The sequence below is a fragment of the Equus asinus genome, chromosome 9, assembly GCF_041296235.1.
Source record: "Equus asinus isolate D_3611 breed Donkey chromosome 9, EquAss-T2T_v2, whole genome shotgun sequence".
NCBI classification, from domain to species: domain Eukaryota; kingdom Metazoa; phylum Chordata; class Mammalia; order Perissodactyla; family Equidae; genus Equus; species Equus asinus.
In genome coordinates this window covers 38,450,394-38,470,354 of record NC_091798.1, presented here as the reverse complement: position 1 = coordinate 38,470,354, position 19,961 = coordinate 38,450,394, and the positions used below count along the sequence as shown (strand labels likewise).

Sequence of the window (19,961 nt, the reverse complement as noted above, 5' to 3'; positions counted from 1 at the left end):
TAGAAGGACATGAAACTACAACATGGTAATCATTCAACATAGGTATCCAAAATTAAACAAGATTTTAAAAACTATATATCTTCTATTCTCTCTAACCCCACACTAAAATTCATGTTTTATAAAATTATGCTCCTAGCTGAACTGGGAAACTACATTCTTTCTTAGAATGTATTTCTTGATTGTATGAGAAGGTATGCAGTCTAACAATGGAGGAATACCCCAGCCTCCTAACATCCTGGTTTTACTCACTCCCCTTGCACATATTTCAGAAATCAGTGTACTTGACGGCCACATTCATCACTGCTGAAAAGTCAGAAAACACTCAGTTCATTTAGAGTTTTTATTTTCCTTCATCTTAAGGACTTCTGAAAGGACATGGAATAATGCTCAAGAAGGGATATATATGCTCATGGCCCAGGAGAAGATAGACTTATGAAGAACCAACGGGGAATACCAAGCAGCCTGGCTTCAGCCACACACGTGAGCATCTCTAACCACCACATGTTTTTAAAAGATAATTCCCAACACTTTTTAAACTCAGACTCCATGTCTTTTCTGCACAAGATGCCTCAGGGGATAAGAGGAAATCTCAGGCAATTTGTGAGCTCTGTTCTCATGAGCTGATCTGTATTTTGAACCTGCATAAGCCTGGAAAGGTATGTATCAGCTAAAAGGATCAGTAACCCCTCAGATGCAAATAAACAACCTTTGCACACACTAAGTTACAAACCAGTGCAGTTTTATAAAGTACATTCTTAACGGAGTTCCAGAGGACGCGCTCTAGAAAAGGTGGAGTAGGCGAAACATCTCTGAGTTCACTTTTAGCCTATAGTTCAACAAAACTAAGCCATGGGTAAGGAAAATGCATGAGCAATCTCACCCACTCTACCTACCCCCAAATACATACACTGACACAAACAGAAGTGGACTGCAACGCTCTTCCTAATCTCTCATTTCCACAGAGTTCTCATAAAAAGAGCAATGAGAAAGAGAATATTTTGATGCCTTGAGGTACGTTATAGTCGGCAATAAAGGGGGTAAGAAGCACTACTTTCCTGGAAACTTTCCAATCCCCTAGCTACCAATGCAATTCTCCGCAATGCAATGGCACACAGTTTTTAAAATTCAGCAGGTTAAGAGTTAAGACCAACACCTCTGAAAGAAAAGGAGAACTTGGTTCAGCTCCACCTTCTCTAAAGTAAATACCAACAGCTCTAAGCCAAATCCACTCAGCATATACAAGACTCTGTGGACACTCCAAAAAACAGGTGAAAAGAAGTTGAGTCTCTTCAGCTATCTCACCTTTCAGCACCACACACTTAGTAGATTTCACAAATTTGTGAACAAATTTGTGATCTAACAAGTGTTAGATTAAAAAACACATATAAAATTCTATTAAGCACTTGAAAAACATTTACAAGTCACAGAGGTCGCTATAAATCAGCAGGAACAGTTGAAATTTGGGTGAGGAAGGTCAAACAGTACCCATGGAAACAAAAACAAAACAAAAAGATACAGAAATAGAAGAAATACGGGCCCTAGAACTTAAGTCTTAGAAGAAAAGCTCTCTAACTAGAGGGTTGATTCTTATCCTAAAGAAACAGGTAAATGTTGCTTTAGTCACCATACGGGAAGGGTCATCACTACTATTTACCCTGCATTTCTGGAAAGAAAGATGTTGGCCAGACAAAAACAGGGAGTTATTGACAGCCTGTAAGTCACTGGAAAGGACAGTCCAGAAGCACCTGCCTTGCTAGAAATAGGAAGAGATGAGTCACTATTTTAATTCTGTTTAGTACTCTCCACATTTCAACCCTCTAGGTCCCAAAGCAACATGTTCTTCCTGTTTCTATCACTTTATCAGTTTTCTTCCCAAACTTGGGGAGTTGGGTCAGAATGCTAAGGAGTAGGGATAAGAGAAAGAAAGAGGAAAGAGGAAAGAGAAGCCATTTGTTTAGCAAAAAGAGACACTGGAGTAGGGGTGTAATTACCTGGACAGGAAAACTAAAAAACTACCACTACAACTAGCAAATGATTATTAAGATACAAGCCTCTTTTCCTCTCTGGGATAGTGCCCCATGTCTTTCAAAGCTTTCACGGTAAGCAGCAAAAAAATAGCTCCTTGGAGAGAGGAGTAAAAAAGAAGATTTAGTGCGGGCAAAGGTAAAGAAAAATGACAGTGTTATATGACTATCAGTATTCCTTCAGACTCGGATTGGAAGTAACTGGCACCTGAGGAAAGCAATACTCTTCTACAGGTAGGAAGAGGAATCTCAGTAGCCTTGGGGCACAGGAGGTGGCAGAAGAGTAGAGGATGGTTATCACAGGAAATGCATGAAAAGCAATTCAATTAGGCACAAACTTCTTGGAATTGCCGTCTAACTTCCTCCCCACGGGGGAGGTTTATCACCATCCTAGGTCAAGAAGGGCATAAGCATGAGAAGTCCTAACAACCTGAAAAGTGCTAAGCAACAGGGCAAAGAGACAGGTTCTCTGGATAGAGAAATACTGGGAAGCAAATTAACGTCATGGCCAATGACCATAGCACCTGGGCAGCACCCCGCTCCTGCAATCACAAGGACACGTCCAAGGGAGGAGGGAGGGCAAGGCTCAAGCCAGGTAACATTCCTGTGGGGAAGAATTATCAGGTGACACCGGGCTGAGGGCCCAGAGGGGGGACTGGGCGGGAGGAAAGTTAGCAGGTGAAAGGGATCAATCTTAGAGAAGGAAGTGACCTTTGGAGAAGCAAATAAGAGACGATCAAAAGAGGGGGGAAGGGTAATAAGAGAAAACGGACCCGGAAAAGCACAGAGGACCAAGATAGTGATACCTCGGGCAATAGAGGAAGAAGAAAGGAAGTGGGGCTGAGAGAGAGAGGAGATGAGGCTGAGACCGGCCGGGGCTACGGGGGCGGAGGGCAGAGCGTGCCGGCTGGGGGACGAAGGAAGCCCCGGGTGGCCGGGGCAAGAGCCGGGTGGGACTCCGGGGCTCCCTGAGGTCCCGGAGGGGTAGGATGTTGGGCTGCGGAGCCCAGGACCGAGGAAAAGGAGGAAGGGAGGCGCGGGGGCGGCTCCCTAGAGACGGGCGTGAACCCCTGGGGCCGACTGCTGGGGTCTCCGGGCTCCAGTGGGCGGTTACGGGGCCAGGCTGAGAGAGCCGGGTGGGAGGGACACTCACAAATTTCTTGGATTTGCCGCCGTCGCCTCCCGCCGAGGGCAGCTCGTCCGGGCTCCGGCCCTTCTTCTTGTCCCGGGTCCCGCGGCCGGGACCCAGGCCCCCGCCGGGCGGTTCCATGTCCAGGTTCGCGCTGGAGAGCGACCCCGCGCCTACGCCGCTCCCGCCAGGCAGCTCCGAGCCCGCCGCCGCCGCCGCCGCCGCCCAGCAGCTCCTCTGCCCGCCGCCGCGCCCCGCCTCATTAGCATGCCGGCTGCGCACGCCTCATGAATATACAACTGCGACGCCTAGCTCCCGCCCGCCTGCCCCACTTCCGCCCGGACCCGCAGCCCCTACCAATGGGGGAAGGGACGGGGGTGGAGGGAAGCCGCGGAAACGCGCTACCTGCCCGGCGGGCCTAACCATTCGGACTCACGTCGGGGGGTGCTGAGCGGGCGGTGCAACTCTCCGCGGCCGCAACCCGGAACGGCGCCCCCTGGCGGGTGGAGCGCCGCAGGCCTCATCTCTCCCACGCAGTGCCCACGTGGCTGTAAAACCTGGACCCTCTCACACCCCAGCCCAGAATATTATCTGAACCAAAAATTGCATGAAACTGTCTTCTTGGCAGGTAATTTTGTGCTGGGCTTTCCAGGATAATACAGTTTTCATGTGGGCCATACCAAGGACGCACATGAAAAAGAAATGTCAGCCACCATATATTGAAAGCTACGGTGCCAAGAACAGCGCTTGGTCCAAGGCAAGTGCTAGACTGGAACTTGACTAGCTCTGGAGTTGGATTACCTCGTTTTGAATTGCAGGTCTGCTATTTTCTAGTTGTGTTTCTTATCTAGAAAAACTACTTACTGCCAACGTGTGCCTAAATAGTAATAATAGTTACCATTTACAATGCACTTGCTCTCTGCCAGCAACTATACAAAACACTCTTATTTTCTCAGTGAATCCTCACAATGCCATGTGATAAATCCCACTAGTCTCACCATTTTACAGATAGTAAATTTGAACTTTGAGAGTTGAAGTGACTTGCCTAAGGACAAGTAATTAAGTGATAGAAATTTAAACCCAGGTTAGTCTGACAGCGAAGCCCTATGCTTAACCAGGATTCCCTACTGACAGAAACCAAACCTGAGTGAAAAGAACAGGTGTTCTCCGAGAGTATGTTCTTTGCTCTTCTAGCTTGACTTCCTCCTCAGTAATGTCATCCATTCTCTCAGGTACATCTGTCTCATGTGTGAAAAGTATATGGCACCCAGTAGGCCCTCAAAGTATGGAGCAAATTATTTTGCCCACAGCTGGCAAGATTTCAAATGTACGTCCCTGGAGGGTAGAGTCAGTGACTCATTCTAGAGCCCCTACTGCTGTCTAGGGCCTGCTATATTACAGGGACTCTGCCAAGCTGGCCGGACCCTAAATTTGGCCTTCACCTCGTGTTCCACTTTCTGTTTGCTTGATGGAAAGTTGCATAGAGCTGTCCAGCCCACACTTCGAACTCAATTTGTCCAAAAACGTTCAAAAGCTACTTACTTTCTAAGCTGGAGTGTTGAGGAAAGACAAGATCAAAGCACAGAAGCAGTGACCCAGCTATTACTCTTCTTTCTTGTACCACTTTCCACATCTGCTATAGCCTTTATCTCACTCCTTAGTGGATTGTAAACTCCTCCAGGGAAGGGTCCATGTTTTGGCTACTACAGTATCTAGCATCGTTCTTCACATAGACAGTTAAGATAATGAGCAACTACTTACGGCAGGCACTGTGCTAAGCACTTGACATGTTTTATCTCAGTGTATCTTCACCAACTAGCATCACCATTTCAAATGCCCAGGTTCAAAAACCTGAAGTTATCCTCTACTCCCTCTCTTAAGATACTGATCTGCCCAGGTCTGTCTAACCCGTAACCAGAAGGTTCTATTAAGTCCCTATATGAGTAAGATAATCCATGTTGAATACATATACCTAAGTGCTGAAGGAATGTTAACTATGATTTTTATTATATACATCATCACTTCCATTTCCTCTCCCTTCATATCTAGGCAGCTAGCAAAAATTAAGAATATTCTCAGAAAGGCAAAAGGTACAAAAAATACCAACTTGGTTTATTGGATAAAAACAGTGGTAAAATGGACATAAAGCCAAAAGTCAGAACAGGACATTTTGACATCCTCCCCCAACTCAAAATCGTACTTCCCATGATCTGGGGTTAAGGTGTTAGGGAGCCAGAGCCTCCTAAAATCCCTCAATCTTCACCTGCACTGGAAGCAAAGCCTGCAGTAGAATCCAGGAAAGGAGGAAGTCAGAGGCAACCTCAGTCCTATTACTCCTCAGCCCTCAAGGTCTCTGGATTGGAGGGAAGCAGGGAAGGAATAAGGGGGTCAGCGGGGCTGGGACTGGCTTCTAGGGCCCACTGCTCAGGATGTCCTAGAGACAGACAGCTATCCTTGTCCCCATCCAATCCCTAATAGGTACCATTGTTAGGCCTTGGGAAGGAGAGGAAAGGGGATATTTGGTTCAAGAACCAGATGTGGTCTTTAAACCCTCCCCTAGTGTTGGTAAAAGCCCTGAAGGTGACCAGTCCAGGGCTGGGGGAGCCACACCTTTTCCCTCCCACCCAACCAAGAGGTAAAAAGGAATTCCTTAGGACACAGCAAGCCTAGCCACTCTTAAATCTCCACGTCGCTTTCCTTGTCGTTGTCATGGTCTCCATCATAGAATTCATTGGGTGCCTCTGGCCTGCAAAACAAGGGGAGAGAGGTCAGGGTCCCACTCTCCAACTTCCAATCTTCTCCCACATAGGCATGCTCACTGGAGCCATTTCTCAGGCCCCCTTTGTCAGAGAACCACTCTTCTCCTTCTGTTGGTAGAGACTAATCACTCGTCATTCGTCCATTCATGTAGTCAATAACCACTGAGACTACTCTGTGCCAGACACTGTTACAAGACCTAGCAATGCAGTAGAGAATAAGTCAGACAAAATATCTGCCTATCTCAAAAAACATACCTAATAAATGAGACTGACAATAACCAACAAAGTAAGCAAATAAATATGATTTCAGATGGTGGAAAATGTTATGAATAAAATGATATAAAGGGATGTGACTAAGAGTGATGGGAGGAAAAGGGTAAAATTTCAAACAGGATTATTAGAGAAAGCTGTTTTAAGAAGCTAAGACCCAAAGTCTGAGAAGGTGCTGGCCAGGCAAAGATCTCAGGAAGACCATTGCAAGCTGCAAGAAAACCAACAACAGACCTTGTAAGGTGGAAGGAGACTGATGTATTCCAGTAAGAGCAAGGAGGCCAGGATGGCTGGGAGTAGTGTGCATGGAGGAGAGTAGTCAGAGATGTAGACCAGGGAGGTAGGTAAGGGCCAGCATGCAGGGCCTTTTAAACCCATGGTCAGAAATTTGGATTTTCTTCTCAGCGCAATGGAAAGGGAAGTTTCAAGCAAAGGAGTGACAGGATATTATAAACCTGTAGTGAGTGAAGGGATGTGAAAGCAACACAGGGCCCAATAAGTACTCAATACTGGTTCCTTTCTTTTTTGAAAACTATTCTCTTGGAGAATATCAATAACTGATAACTGAATTTTCTTGCCCACAGCTGACACTGAGAAAGAAGAGAGAAAGTCATCAAAGAGAAGCTGGGGAACTAAGTCAGGAAAGGCCTTATCTGCCTGGTAAGCAATGTCTCAGTTACCTCCAGGTGCACAAGGTTAAGGGTGTGGAGTCAGAGACTTGGGTTTGAATCTCAGCTCTGTTATTTAACTAGCTGTGGGACCTTCGGAAAGTTATTTAACCTCTCTGAGTCCTAGATTCTTCTTCTGGTAATTTAAGGATAACAGCCACCTCTTAGGGTTGCCTGACGGCAGCAGAATGATGACATGATGATATGTACGATTTAATATAAAGCACTTAGTATTGAATCTGGTGCTTAGCAAACCCACAAAAAGTGGTAACTCATCATTACCACTCAGCAAATGATATGCAAGCTGGAGATATAGGCATCAAAGAACAGGAACTCAGTGGGTGGTCTGACAGTGAGTTAGGGCTTAGGACAGGAAGAGGACTGAGGCGTCTGCTGGCTGTTGAGAGGGGGCGGTATAATGCAGAGACTAGGCCCAGACACCAGCCTGGAACTATAGATGAAAAAGACAACCTTTACCAAAAGGAAGAACTTAAAAGCAAGTTTTTACCTGTTTTTAAGTCAAAGAAAATCTATTTCGAAAAGTCAAGCCTCAGAGACCTAGAGAAGCTGAGAAGGAGATGATGGGTCAAAAAGGAATCCCTGAGGCAAGGTGTTCAGATACCTCCTTAAACAGAAGTGGGAATAACGGGCTGGCCCTGTGGCCGAGTGGTTAAGTTTGCGTGCTCTCAGTGGCCTGGGGTTTTCTGGGTTCGGATCCTGGGCGTGGACATGGCACCGCTCATCAGGCCATGCTGAGGTGGCGTCCCACACAGCACAACCAGAGGCACTCACAACTAGAATATACAGCTATGTACTGGGGGTGGCTTTGGGGAGAAGAAGAAAAAAGAAAGAAGACTGGCAAGAGATTAGCTCAGGTGCCAATCTTTAAAAAAAGAGAAGTAGGAATAAGGGGGTATTCATGGAGGAGGAGGGTTGGAGTAGTCCCAAGGGTCTGAGCAGTAAAGCCCAGGACCAGAGGAAAGATCTGGAAGCCTGAACTCCAAGACAGAAAAGCAGATGCTGAAAGAGACTGAGAAGTCCATCAGACTCTGCAGCAGAGCCAGCTCAAACCTCTAACACTGTGTGGGAGCAGGACCAAGCGTCCTGCAGGTGTCCAGCTGTGGTTATCCCTCAATCACATAAGGAAATCTGTTCTCCATTAAGTGCATCTGTTTTCTGCACTTCTGGATTCGTTGTCTTTTCCCTTCATTTTTCAGAAAAGCCCGTTTGGGGATTTTAAAAAATTTCTATCCAAGTCTCTTTTTTCCCTAATTCACGGCATCTGTAAATACTTTAATATGTATCACAGAAAGATACAGACTTAAAAAAAATAACCACAATACAATTATCACACCTGAAAAAATTAACAGAGGAAAGAAATCAAAGGGCCTTAGAGAGCAGTATACAGGCAGTGACCTATCCAGCTCAGAACCTGGAAGGAGTGAGTAAAATACTGGCAAGAATATAAACTATTACAGACTTTTTGAAAGGCAAGTTGGCAGCAAATATAAGAAATTTTAGTGTACACAGCCTTTGACCTAGCAGCAACAACTCTAGGAATCTAACCCGCTCAAACAAGCATGCAAAGATATATATGTATGGGGGCTCACCGCCACATTCTTTTTAATAGGGAAAAAATGGGAAATAATGTAAATGTCCATCAGTGATACTTGATTAAATTATACTGCATCCACACAACAGAATATTATACAGTTGATAAAATAATGAAGGAGATCTATATATATTGACGTGGAAAGATACATTGTTTTGCTAAAAAAAAGAACCAGCCGTAAGTTGTAGAGCAATATGTATAGAATGACCCAACTTGCATTAAAAAAAAAAAAACTACACAAACTCTGAGAATGAGTGTATATGTGTGTTTGTGTTTATATGTGCATGTTGAATAGTATACTTGTAATCTATAGAAAAAAGTCTGTCTGAAAAGATACAACTCAAACTATTAACAGTGGTTACTTTGTGGAATGGGTCTAGGATTACGTGAAAAGCAAACAACATATTTTGGTGCTGTTTAAAATTTTTACAATAAACATATGTTACTTACATCATTAAAAACAGGGCAAAAAAAGAGTGTGGAATTGCAGCAGACCAAAGAGTAGGCATACTGAAGGAGATAAGCCAGGGACAATTAAGCTAATACCTACCAATTTACTTTTTCCCTCCTAACCTTCCCAACAAGCCTGCCATTTTCCCCTGCTCTCCAGTCCCTGCCCCCAGACCTGCTGTAGTTCTCCTCTGGACCCCTCTCCTCTGCATCAGCCTCATCAGTCCTGTCATAGGTCAGGAGGTCTGCAGGCACATCATGAATCTGGACACTAGGCGCATGGTTCAGCATCTTCAGGTTTTCAAAGATTGTCTGGCGGATCTGGTCCAGATACTGGTTGGGAATAAGGAATAGAGAGTGAGCAGCTCCCAGTGATTCCCAGGGCATCTACCCTTGTAGCTGCCTTTCACCCCTATTGTCCTAGTTTTAATTCTATTTCAAATCCTAGTTCGAGTCCCCTACCTGATAAGTGTCCCTCTTCCCAACTCCGTTTGCCTCTACTTTAAACTGGTTTGCCTCCTAGCTGATAATAGTGATAGTGATGGCTGAGAACTTTCTTCTCTTCTCTGGCTTCTCAGATTTCCCACATCCTGGACCTCTCCTGGGCTCCCCAACCCTTGTGTTCAGCTTCTTTGAGCTGCTGACCTGGCGTGAGTTCTGATTCTCGATGCGGGTGCTGACATCTGGATGGAGCGTGAAGTCCGGGGCAAAGTACTCGAAGTATTCTTAGTGGGGAAGGGAGATTAGGAGAAGGAGGTATGGCTCAGAGACAGACAGGCAGGTCCCCAGACTTCCCAATCTCTTCCCTTCCCATTCAAAACCCCTACACAATAGCTGCCCAATCTTTTCCCTGCTCTGAGCCCAGGGATTTAGTCTGCAGAGCTCTAAAAGTATCAAATTTCCCATCTGCCTTCAAACCAGGCCATTTTGGAGTCTTGTGAGAATAACCTTCCTGTGTATACATACACAAACCTGTGTGTATCACGGGGTGGTCCTTACCACTATAGGGAAGCTCCTCACTAATGGCCTCTTCTACCAGCAACGATGTCTCATACGTCCTGAAACCAACCAGCAGAGGGGGAAAGGCTGAGCAAGTGGGCTGAAGTGCCCACCTGGCCATCTCTCAGGGAGCCCCTAGCTCACACACTGGATGACAGGGAGGAGGAAAATCAGGGACTGTGCTCACCAGCAGCGGGCAACATTTCGGACAGTATAGCCACCACCACCTAGCACCAGTAGAGGAATATTGAAGCTCTTGACGTATTCGACACACTCCCTGTTAAAAAGAACCAGAGGAATGGGTGGAGGAAATTACCAAAAGCCAAAGTATACACCTCTAGGTATTGCCTGGGAAGGGGAACAAGGGAACTAAAAATGTTCTACGTCTTGATCGAGGTAGTGAAATTCATTGAGTCATACCCTTGAGATACATGCACTTAATTACATACATGTTGTGTCTCAATAAAAATTTTAAAATAAAGCGCACTCCCACCTCTGTCCTGCTCAACACCCACCCTGGCACCCCAACTGTTAATCAACTATTCTCATAGATGCACCAACAAATGCTGTCAGTTCTAGCCTCAAAATCTAACTCAAATCATCTACTTCTCTCCATTGCCTCCTCCTCCACCTTAGCCGAGCACCACATCTCCTGCCTAAACACCAAGAGCTTCCTAACTGGTCTTCCCACGTCCACTCCTGTTCCACTCCCACCCCAAGCCTTTCTCCATTCAGCAGTCAGAGCAGTCACTTTAAGACACGAGTTGGCACTTCCCTGCTTAAAATCTTTCAAAGGTTTCCTATCATATTTGAAATATAATCCAGATGCCTTACCAGGGTCTAAAGGCTCTGCACAACTTGCCACTGCCGACTTCTCAGACCCCCTTGACACCACCTCCAGCTTGCTCCCTGTGTTCTTGTCTCACTGGTTTTACTTCATCTCCCCTGCTATACCAGCTCTTCCTGCCTCAGGGCCTCTGTGTGGGCCCTGCTCACTGCTTGGGACAGACCTCTCTCCTCCTCTTATGGCTCGCTCCTTTTAGCCCCCACACCTCAGCTAAAATTTCACCCTCTCAGAAAATCCTTTCCAAATCATGCTATCTAAAGTAGGCTCCCCACTGTTATCCTGCATGCTACCTTTCTATCTCTTTCCTCCATAGACTTATAACAATCTACTTATTTTGTTGGCTTACTCATTTTTTGTCTGTTTCCTACACTAACCTGTAAACTCCATGGGAGTTTCCCCATTGCATCTCCATCTCCTAGTACAATGCCTGGAACATAACAGGTGCTTAGTAAAAACCTATTGTAAATTAATGACCAGCTGTGGAACCCTGTTCAAGGTGACATTTCTGGTTCAAGTAAAATTTGTAGCTATTTCTGATTCCCAAGAGGAGGTGAGGCCTATTCCCCAACTGCCATGTATTGAGGCCCAAGGCCACTTGAAACCCTGGGGGAGTGGAGGAGGGCAAGGCTCACCCATGTCCTCGAATACTGAGGTTGAAGCAGCCCAATCGATCACAGCCCAGTGAGTCAGCTCCACACTGCAAAAAGCAAAGGCCAGGCAGCTTCAGTGAGATAACTGAGCAGAATGCCCCAGATGTCCTTCATTTCCCTTCCCCTACCAACCTTGGGGCTCTCCCCTTCCCTGCCCTCTTCTCCCTAGCCCAGGCAGAGCCCCCTGAGGAGGCACTGACAGTATTACCTGGAGCACAATGCACGTGGGTTGGTAGAATTCCACCACCTGGCTGATAACTGGCTGGAAAAGGTGCTTGTAACCTGGGAGAGGGCCAAAGATGGGCACCTGGCACCCCAAGGGGATGGGGAGACAGGGAACAAAAGGAAAAGGGGTTGAGAGAGCATGCAGCTCAGGAAAGGGGCAACCCAAAGAACCAAACGATTGGTTCTGAACTTCTGGAAGGGGTCCCAGACCCCTCCAAGTGACTGATAAAAGCTAATGACTCTTCTCCCAGAAAAATGCACATACACATAATATGTTGCATATAATTCCTGGGGGGTTCATGGTCCCTCTGAAGGCCATTCATCCTTAAGGACACCTGGCTCAACAGCAGACAATACCAGGCAGAAGAGGTTAACTCAAGGAGAGAAAAAAGGACGAGTGAGCAGGGAGAAGACTTCAGTACTTACTCTGGTCATCAATGCCATCCCGCAGCGGCACATTGAGACAGTAGTAGCGGCCACTCTCTGCTCCAACTTCATACATGTCACCTATAGGGAAGTGGGAGGTAGGAAGTGGCAGCCATGGACAGGAGGCATCCACAACTCAGCTGCTCCAACCCCAACCCATGCACTGAGGGCCTCTCACTCCATCTACATCCCTCCACCACACACTCCCTAGAGCCACTAAGTCTCTTGCAGCTTGCATTCATTCAACTAATACTTTCTGAGGGCCTACTATGAGTCAAGCTGTGTACTGGACACTGGGGATACAGCAGTAAAGAGAACAATTGAAATGAATGAAATCCCACCAAGCTTAGCTTCTTGGGGGTGGGCACGAACAGGAGGGAGACAGTAAACAAAACAAAACACCACAGTAAATACAAATAGGAGTGAGTGCTCTGAGAGAAACAGGCAGAGTGACATGATAGAGTAATGGGGAATGAGGTGATTACGTTAACTGGGGCAGTCAGGAAAGGCTTCCCGGAGGAGGGGCCATCTGAGCTGAGACCTGAAGGCTGAGAAGGAGGCAGTCATGGTAAAGAGCTGAGGGGTGTGAAGGAGACGGCCGTCCCTATTCCCATACCTGTGCCAGGGAAGAAATAGTTTCCGTATTTGTGGAAGGACACGGTCATGACCCGGTCAGTGAGGTAGAAGGCTTCCTGAACCCCGTCACCATGGTGGATGTCAATATCAATGTAGAGCACCCGAGGGTGGTACCTGGGGTGAGGGCGAAGCCAGGGTCTGAGGCAGAGGTGAACCCCAGGAAGAAAAAACTCCCAACCCACTCCTACCAAACACAGGGTATGGAATTATGAAGAGTCTGCTCTGGCCCAAGTCACCTGAAACCTAATACCACCAGTTACCTAAGGGTTACCCTGAGGCTCCAGCCTGGAGTCAGGGACAGGAGAGGGATGTGCAGAGAAGACTGAAATGTGAGCAGGCGCAGGGAATCTGCAGCAGAGTAAAGGAAGAAGCAGCCTGAGGAAAGCATCAAGAACTTGGGAGAAGCTAGTGTGCGGCTGAAGGTCAGGGCCAGAGCCAGGGAAGTCTGAGACCTCCTCAGCCAAGAGTCTTTAAGTTCCCCCCACAGGTCTCCTCCTGGGCTACTTACTTGAGGAGCTCCAGGATGCCAATCACAATGTCATTGACATAGCAGAAGCCAGAGGCCTATGGTGAGATAGTGGTCTTACAAAGAAAGGAACAATTCTTCCACCAAGCTACCCCCTACTGTCATTCCGACCACCTTCCCTAGGGTAGCCAGTGTCTCCCCCATCACCTCCTCACTCACCTCAAACTTCTTGGCATGGTGCAGACCACCAGCCCAGTTGATGGCAATATCACAGATCTGAAAGACAAACACCCAATTCATAGTCCTCCTCCTGCCCACCCCCAAAACTGGGAGCTCAGGGTGAGGGCTGAGGCCTTGAGTCCAGGCACCCACAGGAAAGGGGGAACAGGACTTGGGCTACTGTCACCTTGTTGTTCAACTGGGTTGCTCCTTGCAGAGATGCGCCTGTATAACGAGAGCAGAACTCAAAGAGCCCGGGAAACACTGGACTGCAGGAAACAGGAACAAGTTGGAGCCCCTTTACCTTTGTCCAGGCCCTTCCTACGCCTCTCTCTCCACCCCACACCCCTCCAATCTCCATTCTTCCATAACCCTCTCTCCCCCTCCTACACACCAGAGTTATCTGCAAATTTATTCAACAAATATTTTAGACCAAACCATGTACCAAGCTCTGTGCAAGGCACTAGATGGGAAGTAAAGAAGCACTGAATTCTGTTAGGGAGTTTATGACCTAGCTGGGGAGAGAAGTAGGCAGCTCCTAAGTACTTGAGCACACACATGAAAGGGAAATAAGTTGAGAGAGAACATGAACTTTGTTTTTCTTAAAAGATTCTTCTATGTGGGGGGCTGGCCCCGTGGCCGAGTGGTTAAGTTCGCGCGCTCCGCTGCAGGCGGCCCAGTGTTTCGACGGTTCGAATCCTGGGCGCGGACATGGCACTGCTCGTCAGACCACGCTGAGGCAGCGTCCCACATGCCACAACTAGAGGAACCCACAACGAAGAATACACAACTATGTACCGGGGGGCTTTGGGGAGAAAAAGGAAAAAATAAAGTCTTTAAAAAAAAAAAAAAATGCATAAAAAAGATTCTTCTATGTGTATCACATTTTAACATAATGTTCAATAATATTCTTTATAGTCACACATTTTTAAGAGTTTTATTCCTATATATGTGAAATAGTAATAATGATGAGATAACCCACAGACAGCCTTTAACACAAGTGTGTGGTACCTAGTAAGCCTTTAATAAATGTTAGCTATAATTATCACCATCTTCATTCTTGATAAAAAGGTTATATACTGTATGGCCCTATTTATATAACACTCTTGAAAAGGCAAAATATAGGGACAGACCTCAGATCAGTAGTTGCGTGGAGCTAAAGTGGAGAGAAAGAATTGACTACAAAAGGGTATGAGGGACCTTTGTGGGATCATGGAAATAATCTATATCTCAATACATTCTGTCAGAACTCTGAGAACTATATACCTAAAAAGGGTGAATTTTACTGTATGCAAATTATACCTTCAAAAACCTGACTTTTTTTTTCCCCTGAGGAAGATTCACCCGGAACTAACATTTGTTGCCAATCTTCCTCTTTTTGCTGAGGAAGATTCTCCCTGAGCTAACATCTATTGCCAATCTTCCTCTATTTTGTATGCAGGCTGCCATCACAGCATGGCCACTGACAGTGGTGTAGGGCCACACCCAGGAACCAAACCCAGGCAGCCAAAGCAGAGCGCACTGAACTTCACCACTAGGCCACCAGGGCTGGCCAAAAAATCTGACTTTTAAAAAGGGAAAAGCTTAAAAATCCCTAGTCTTAGGTCTCTAAGAAAAACAGTGCAGCTGACACATTTGACCATGTGAAAAGAGAACTGTAAGGAGTTTTAGAGTTCCTCAAAGGGTTTGGGAAGAATTAGTGATTGACACCTAGAAAAATAAACAAATGAAAAAACAATGCAATTATCAGCTCCAGGAAAAACAGAAAGTTGTACAAGAAAAAAGATGAAATCATAGTATACTATTTGGCTCCATAATAAATGAATCTTTCAAAGCTATAAGAATGTAAACACAGAATACTTATTTAATAAAAATTGTGATATAACTATATTGTGAAGCTGGGAGGGGAGGAGAAGCCAGGGTGATGGTATGAGAGACTAATGCTCATCTACCATACTAAGAGCTTGATAGACAATGCCTAAAATTGATAAATGAAGAAATAGCAACACAAGCAAGTTATAAGAGGCTGTAGAGTATGTTAGTATGATTAAAAGCCCAGATTCTGGAGCCAGACTACCTAGGTTCAAACCTTGACTCTTAAACGCCTACTAAGGATCATGAGGCTGGGCCAGCTGTCTAACTTTTTTGTGCCTAAGTGTCCTCGTCTGTAAGAAGGAGACCACAACACACCCTGCTTCATAGGGTTTCTTGAGATTAAATGAGCAAATGGCTGTAAAGCATTTAGAACAGTACCTGACACACAGTAGGCATTACCTAAGTATTACAAATCATTAGTAACAATAGTAGATGAGTATTATTATTTTGAAATTCAAAGAGTAACACCAGAAGAAACAGCTAAAGACACTGAAAGCGGCTGCCACTGGGGAGAGGGGTTCATAGTGGGGAGACAGGTCTAGGTCTGCTTCTTTTACTTTTTTTTTTTTTTCATTAAAAGCCTTGTAGTACAATTTGGCTTTTTATATTGGATTACTTTGCAAATAATCATAAACTCATTAAAAGGAGGGAAAAAAAGAGAATCCCTGATTCTCAACTGAAACACAGATAAGCATAACTGTAGCTTAAGTTTGATGGTACAACTGATGCAGTGCAAAAGGCCCAGTGGTAGTATTCCCTAACTGCACAGAGAGCGTTTACAGGGCCGTGGCTGTGACCTGAGGGCTGACTCTGTGTTCCCAGACCTATAAAGTGAACTCAGAAAGAGCAGCAACAACAATAACAAAAAACCAAGAACCTCTTAAGACAGCACGTGACTGAACACCAAATGAGCAGGGCAGCGTGTGCAGGACAGACCTCTGTGGCTGGCATGGTCAAGAGAGGCTTCATGATATCAAGCTTCATGGTGGTGTGAAGGCTGGGAAGGGCTTGGAGAGGCTGAATGAGGAACAAAGGGCATTCTAGGAAGGGAAGCTATGCAGCAGGGGTGTGGGGATAAGGTTAGGAAGGTGCTCAATGCCTTCTAACCTCCATCCCAGGCTTCGTCTATTGATAAGATCTTTCAAGGAACCAGATTAGCATCATGTTTAAAAACCTGGGCTCTGGATTTGAATCCTGCCACCTGCACTGACCAGTTATGTGATTCTGGCTAAGTTACCTAAATCTCCTCAAACTTCAATTTACTTATGCCTAACATCAAACAAAGGTCTATTACATCTAACAGCGTGAGACTTCAGTGGATGTACCAGCAATCCTCAGCACTGCAGCGTAAGCGCTCAATAAATGGTAGCTGGGGGCCGGCCCAGTGGTATAGTGGTGAAGTTTGCGCACTCTGCTTTGGCAGCCCGGGGTTCGCAGGTTCAGATCCCGGGTGCAGGCCTACACACCACTCACCAAGCCATGCTGTGGCAGGCATCCCAAAATAGAGGAAGATGGGCACAGATGTTAGCTCAGGGCCAATCTTCCTCACCAATAAATAAAATAAATAAATAAATGGTAGCTGTTAGAGGAAACTCTACAGGATCTACAGCCTGGTTTCTTCAAGAAATAAATTCAAGGAAGAAAAGGAAACATAACAGATTAAAAGTCTTACGAGACAAAATACATACAACCAAATGCAATGTGTGGACCTTGTTTAGATCCTAATTTAAATAAGTCAACTGCAAAAAAGAAAAATTATGAGACAATTGAAGAAATCTGAGTACTGATTGCAAATTCAGCGATATTAAGGAATTACCGTTAATGTCTTAGGTGTCATAATGATACTGTTTTTTTTTTAAAGAGTATCATTTGGAGATACACAATAAAGGATTTACAGATAAAAGGATGTGACATCTTGGATTTGCTTTAAAATAATCTCATGTGAGAGGATACAGATGAAATAAGATTGGCCATTTGCTCATAAGTGTTGTAGCTGGGTGATGGATCTATGGGGGTTCACTGTACTATTCTACTTTCAGAAACATTTGAAATTTTCCCTAATAAAAAGTTTAAAAATAAATTGAGTAAAGGTAGCTGTTATGGTCACTGTATTTTCACGGCTGTATACCAGAATGTGAGCAAGGATCATGGCTTATCTTCGTTGTCCACTCCCTTCCCCACGGGGCCTAACTCTGAGTCTTTTCCTATGATACAAGCTCAATGTAAACCTGATCGTGTCAAATCACTCTCTTGCTTTTTAAAATACTTTGATGACTTCCCTCTACTGTAGGGGTAAAAACCCCAATTCCTAATAGGGCTGTTTACTTTTTAAAGGCCCTGCCTATCTCTAGCCTCAATTCAGATTACTCTTCTCTTCAGATTCTGTGGTCAGCCTTTTTTCTGTTCCTCAAATGAGTCATATGCTATCCCACCCTTAGCACATGTTGTCCCTACTGCCCATGACATTCCTCTCCTTACTCTCTATCCTCCCAACCACCTTTCATCTAATTACCTCCTACTCTTTCTTCAGATCTCAGCTCAATCTTCATTATTTCCTCTAGGAAGCCTCCACTGACCAGATTACTCCCAAGCTAGATAATTCTTCCATATATACACTCTCATAGTCTGTCACATGCCTCTCCTTCACTGGACTTAGCAGAATTATAATATTAAAACATTGCTGTTATTATTTATTATTGCATTCCCCAGCACTTAGCACAGGGCCTGACCTACAGCATGACCCATAAGTATTTGTTGAATAAACAAATGCGTAAATGATGATTCATTGACAAGTAGATCCCCCTTCATATCTTCCCACTGCTGCCACAAGACCTCACTCAAGTATGCTCCTTGAAATGCCTGGCATCAAAGTGCCTGGCATCAAAAGTCCCAGTCCTCCCCTCACCAGTCATCGCCCACATTGAAGGCATTAAGGCTCTTGGTGAAGCCTTGCATATTGGTGGGGCTGACTCTCTGCAGGAAGTCGATGTAGTCTTCAGAGTGGAAGCGGCACATGTCATGCTGGGACGCCTGGTATGGCTTGAAGACCTCAGGATGGAAACACAAGGTGAACCCAGGCAGAGTCAGCCCCACTCATGCGGCTAAGACCACCCACACTGAACACAGCCCTGAGGACTGTCCAAAACTACATACAGCAGTCCCGTTACCCCTCAATCCTTGACACTCTATGAGGCAAAAGTTGAAGAGAGGCTCTGATTAGCCAGGTGGTTTATTATGATCAAGCCCCCTAAAGACCACGGGCTTCCCTTCTCCTTCCCACCTCCAGTCCTGCCTTTCTTACCTTCTCAACCTTGAGCCCTGATCCACCTGCTCTGTTCCCTGGATCTCCCATTTCTGATTCTTTCCATAGTCATCTCCTCCCCTGGACTCTGATTCCTCTCTCCTCTGAGTTCTTCTTAATTTTGGAGTCAAATAATATCGGATATATGACAACCTTCTAATTAAAACCCAAAGTGCCAAAGTGCTAAGCCAGAGATTTATTATCTTTTGAGGATTCTACATACTTCTTTTGAAATTGGGCAAGAACAAAAAGCTTTTCTCTTCCCAGAAAATGCCACCGGTATACATACCAGCAAACGATTTCAAGGGATTCATAGATTCATGCATTAACATCACCTCAGTCTTCTCTACGATCAATTCACTTCTCTGTGCCTCAGCACAAGCAGTGGACACTCATTCATTCTCTTGACTAATTCCCCTCGTAACGCATAAGGGCTTAGCTTAACTGCTATAATTGCATATCACAGCTATAAATTCCAAGCTGGCGACAGTTTATCTGAGAGTTGGGTAGTGATTACCCGTGTAGGGGTATTGTAGGTTGAAAAGGGCATACCGAGGACATCTCCTGCTCTCCTCCACACACACAATCACACTTACACACAGGGCCTCGGAGCCCTCCCTGGAGCTCCAGCTCCTTGGAGGTGAAGAGAGGTCGCAGAAAACGGGTGGGAACTGAGGGTAACCTCACATCCAGATACAGTGATCCAGCCTCTCTCCCTTCCCTGAGGCCACAGCACTGCCCACATCCTAAAATGCTAGGGAGGAAAATACTTTCTGTCTTCAAACAAGCCCCACTCCGCCCTAACCTAGGTCAAAGGTTGGTCCACCCGACGTCAAAGGGTGGTTGACCTAAGGTGAAAAAGTAACTCCTATTAAGTCAAAGGATGCACCCACCAACACTCTGCACATGGGAGTGCTCCTGGTTCCTTCCATCCAGCCTCCCCCGCAGCCTAGGGGTGGGTCGCACTTGGTGCATTCAGCGCAGCCTACCCATCCCTAGGGCCGCAGCTCGCCCCCACCCTCAATCCCCAGCAGAGGAGGCACGACTCACGATCATCTTCTTATAGAGACCGTAGTGCAGGACCAGACTATGGGTCAATGCCAAGCGATGGGGCTTCATAGGGTGCCCGGCCCCTGGGGTGGGAGAAGAGAGTTCGTCAGCTCCCATCCCTGGACTTGTAGCCCGCGCCTCGAAACCTCCGCGTCCCAAAACCCCTCACGTATAACCTTGATCCCTCACCGTAGTGGAAGTTGCCCACGTCGGGGTCGTAGAAATAGGCCACGGTCTTGGCCATGGTGCAGCGGGAGAAGGCCCCGCGCCTCCGCCACCCGCCCTGCCGCCTGCCCCACCCCCGTCGTGCGTGCTGCGTAAGCACGCAGCCTGCCTCTGCGGAACCGGGAGGCCC

The 19,961-nt window shown here is 46.0% G+C and overlaps 2 protein-coding genes and 1 long non-coding RNA gene across 7 annotated transcripts in view; 1 reads left to right on the top strand and 2 right to left on the bottom strand.

Moving 5' to 3' along the window:
* The window catches only part of DIAPH1 (diaphanous related formin 1), a 102,120-nt gene extending 98,692 nt beyond the window's left edge, over positions 1-3,428 (bottom strand). For 3 of the 4 annotated variants that reach the window (XM_070518060.1, XM_044780657.2, XM_044780659.2), the window contains exon 1: positions 3,178-3,427. In XM_070518060.1, the coding sequence (XP_070374161.1) occupies positions 3,178-3,294 (117 nt within the window). In that variant the 5' untranslated portion in view covers positions 3,295-3,427. Of the gene's footprint in view, positions 1-3,177 lie in introns of all 4 variants that reach the window. The other variant, XM_070518061.1, reaches the window with a different exon arrangement.
* Positions 1,884-10,396, top strand: LOC139046253 (uncharacterized). Its single transcript, XR_011506090.1, has 3 exons — positions 1,884-2,258; positions 6,767-6,842; positions 9,491-10,396. It is a non-coding gene; the product is annotated as an uncharacterized lncRNA (long non-coding RNA).
* On the bottom strand, positions 5,245-19,948 carry HDAC3 (histone deacetylase 3). 2 transcript variants are annotated; one of them, XM_014850247.3, is made up of 15 exons: positions 19,796-19,948; positions 19,607-19,689; positions 18,161-18,303; positions 13,568-13,649; positions 13,381-13,437; positions 13,204-13,259; positions 12,676-12,809; positions 12,060-12,140; positions 11,617-11,690; positions 11,391-11,455; positions 10,099-10,188; positions 9,912-9,970; positions 9,558-9,637; positions 9,088-9,245; positions 5,245-5,899 (listed from the first exon to the last, which is right to left on the bottom strand). In XM_014850247.3, exons 1-15 carry the CDS (start codon positions 19,848-19,850, stop codon positions 5,830-5,832), a joined length of 1,287 nt encoding a protein of 428 aa, XP_014705733.1. In that variant the 5' UTR covers positions 19,851-19,948; the 3' UTR covers positions 5,245-5,829. The 2 variants fall into 2 exon arrangements, with proteins under 2 accessions (XP_014705733.1, XP_070374195.1); XM_070518094.1 differs by lacking the exon at positions 18,161-18,303 and having other exon boundaries at positions 19,796-19,918.
* Between the last annotated feature and the right edge of the window lie 13 nt (positions 19,949-19,961).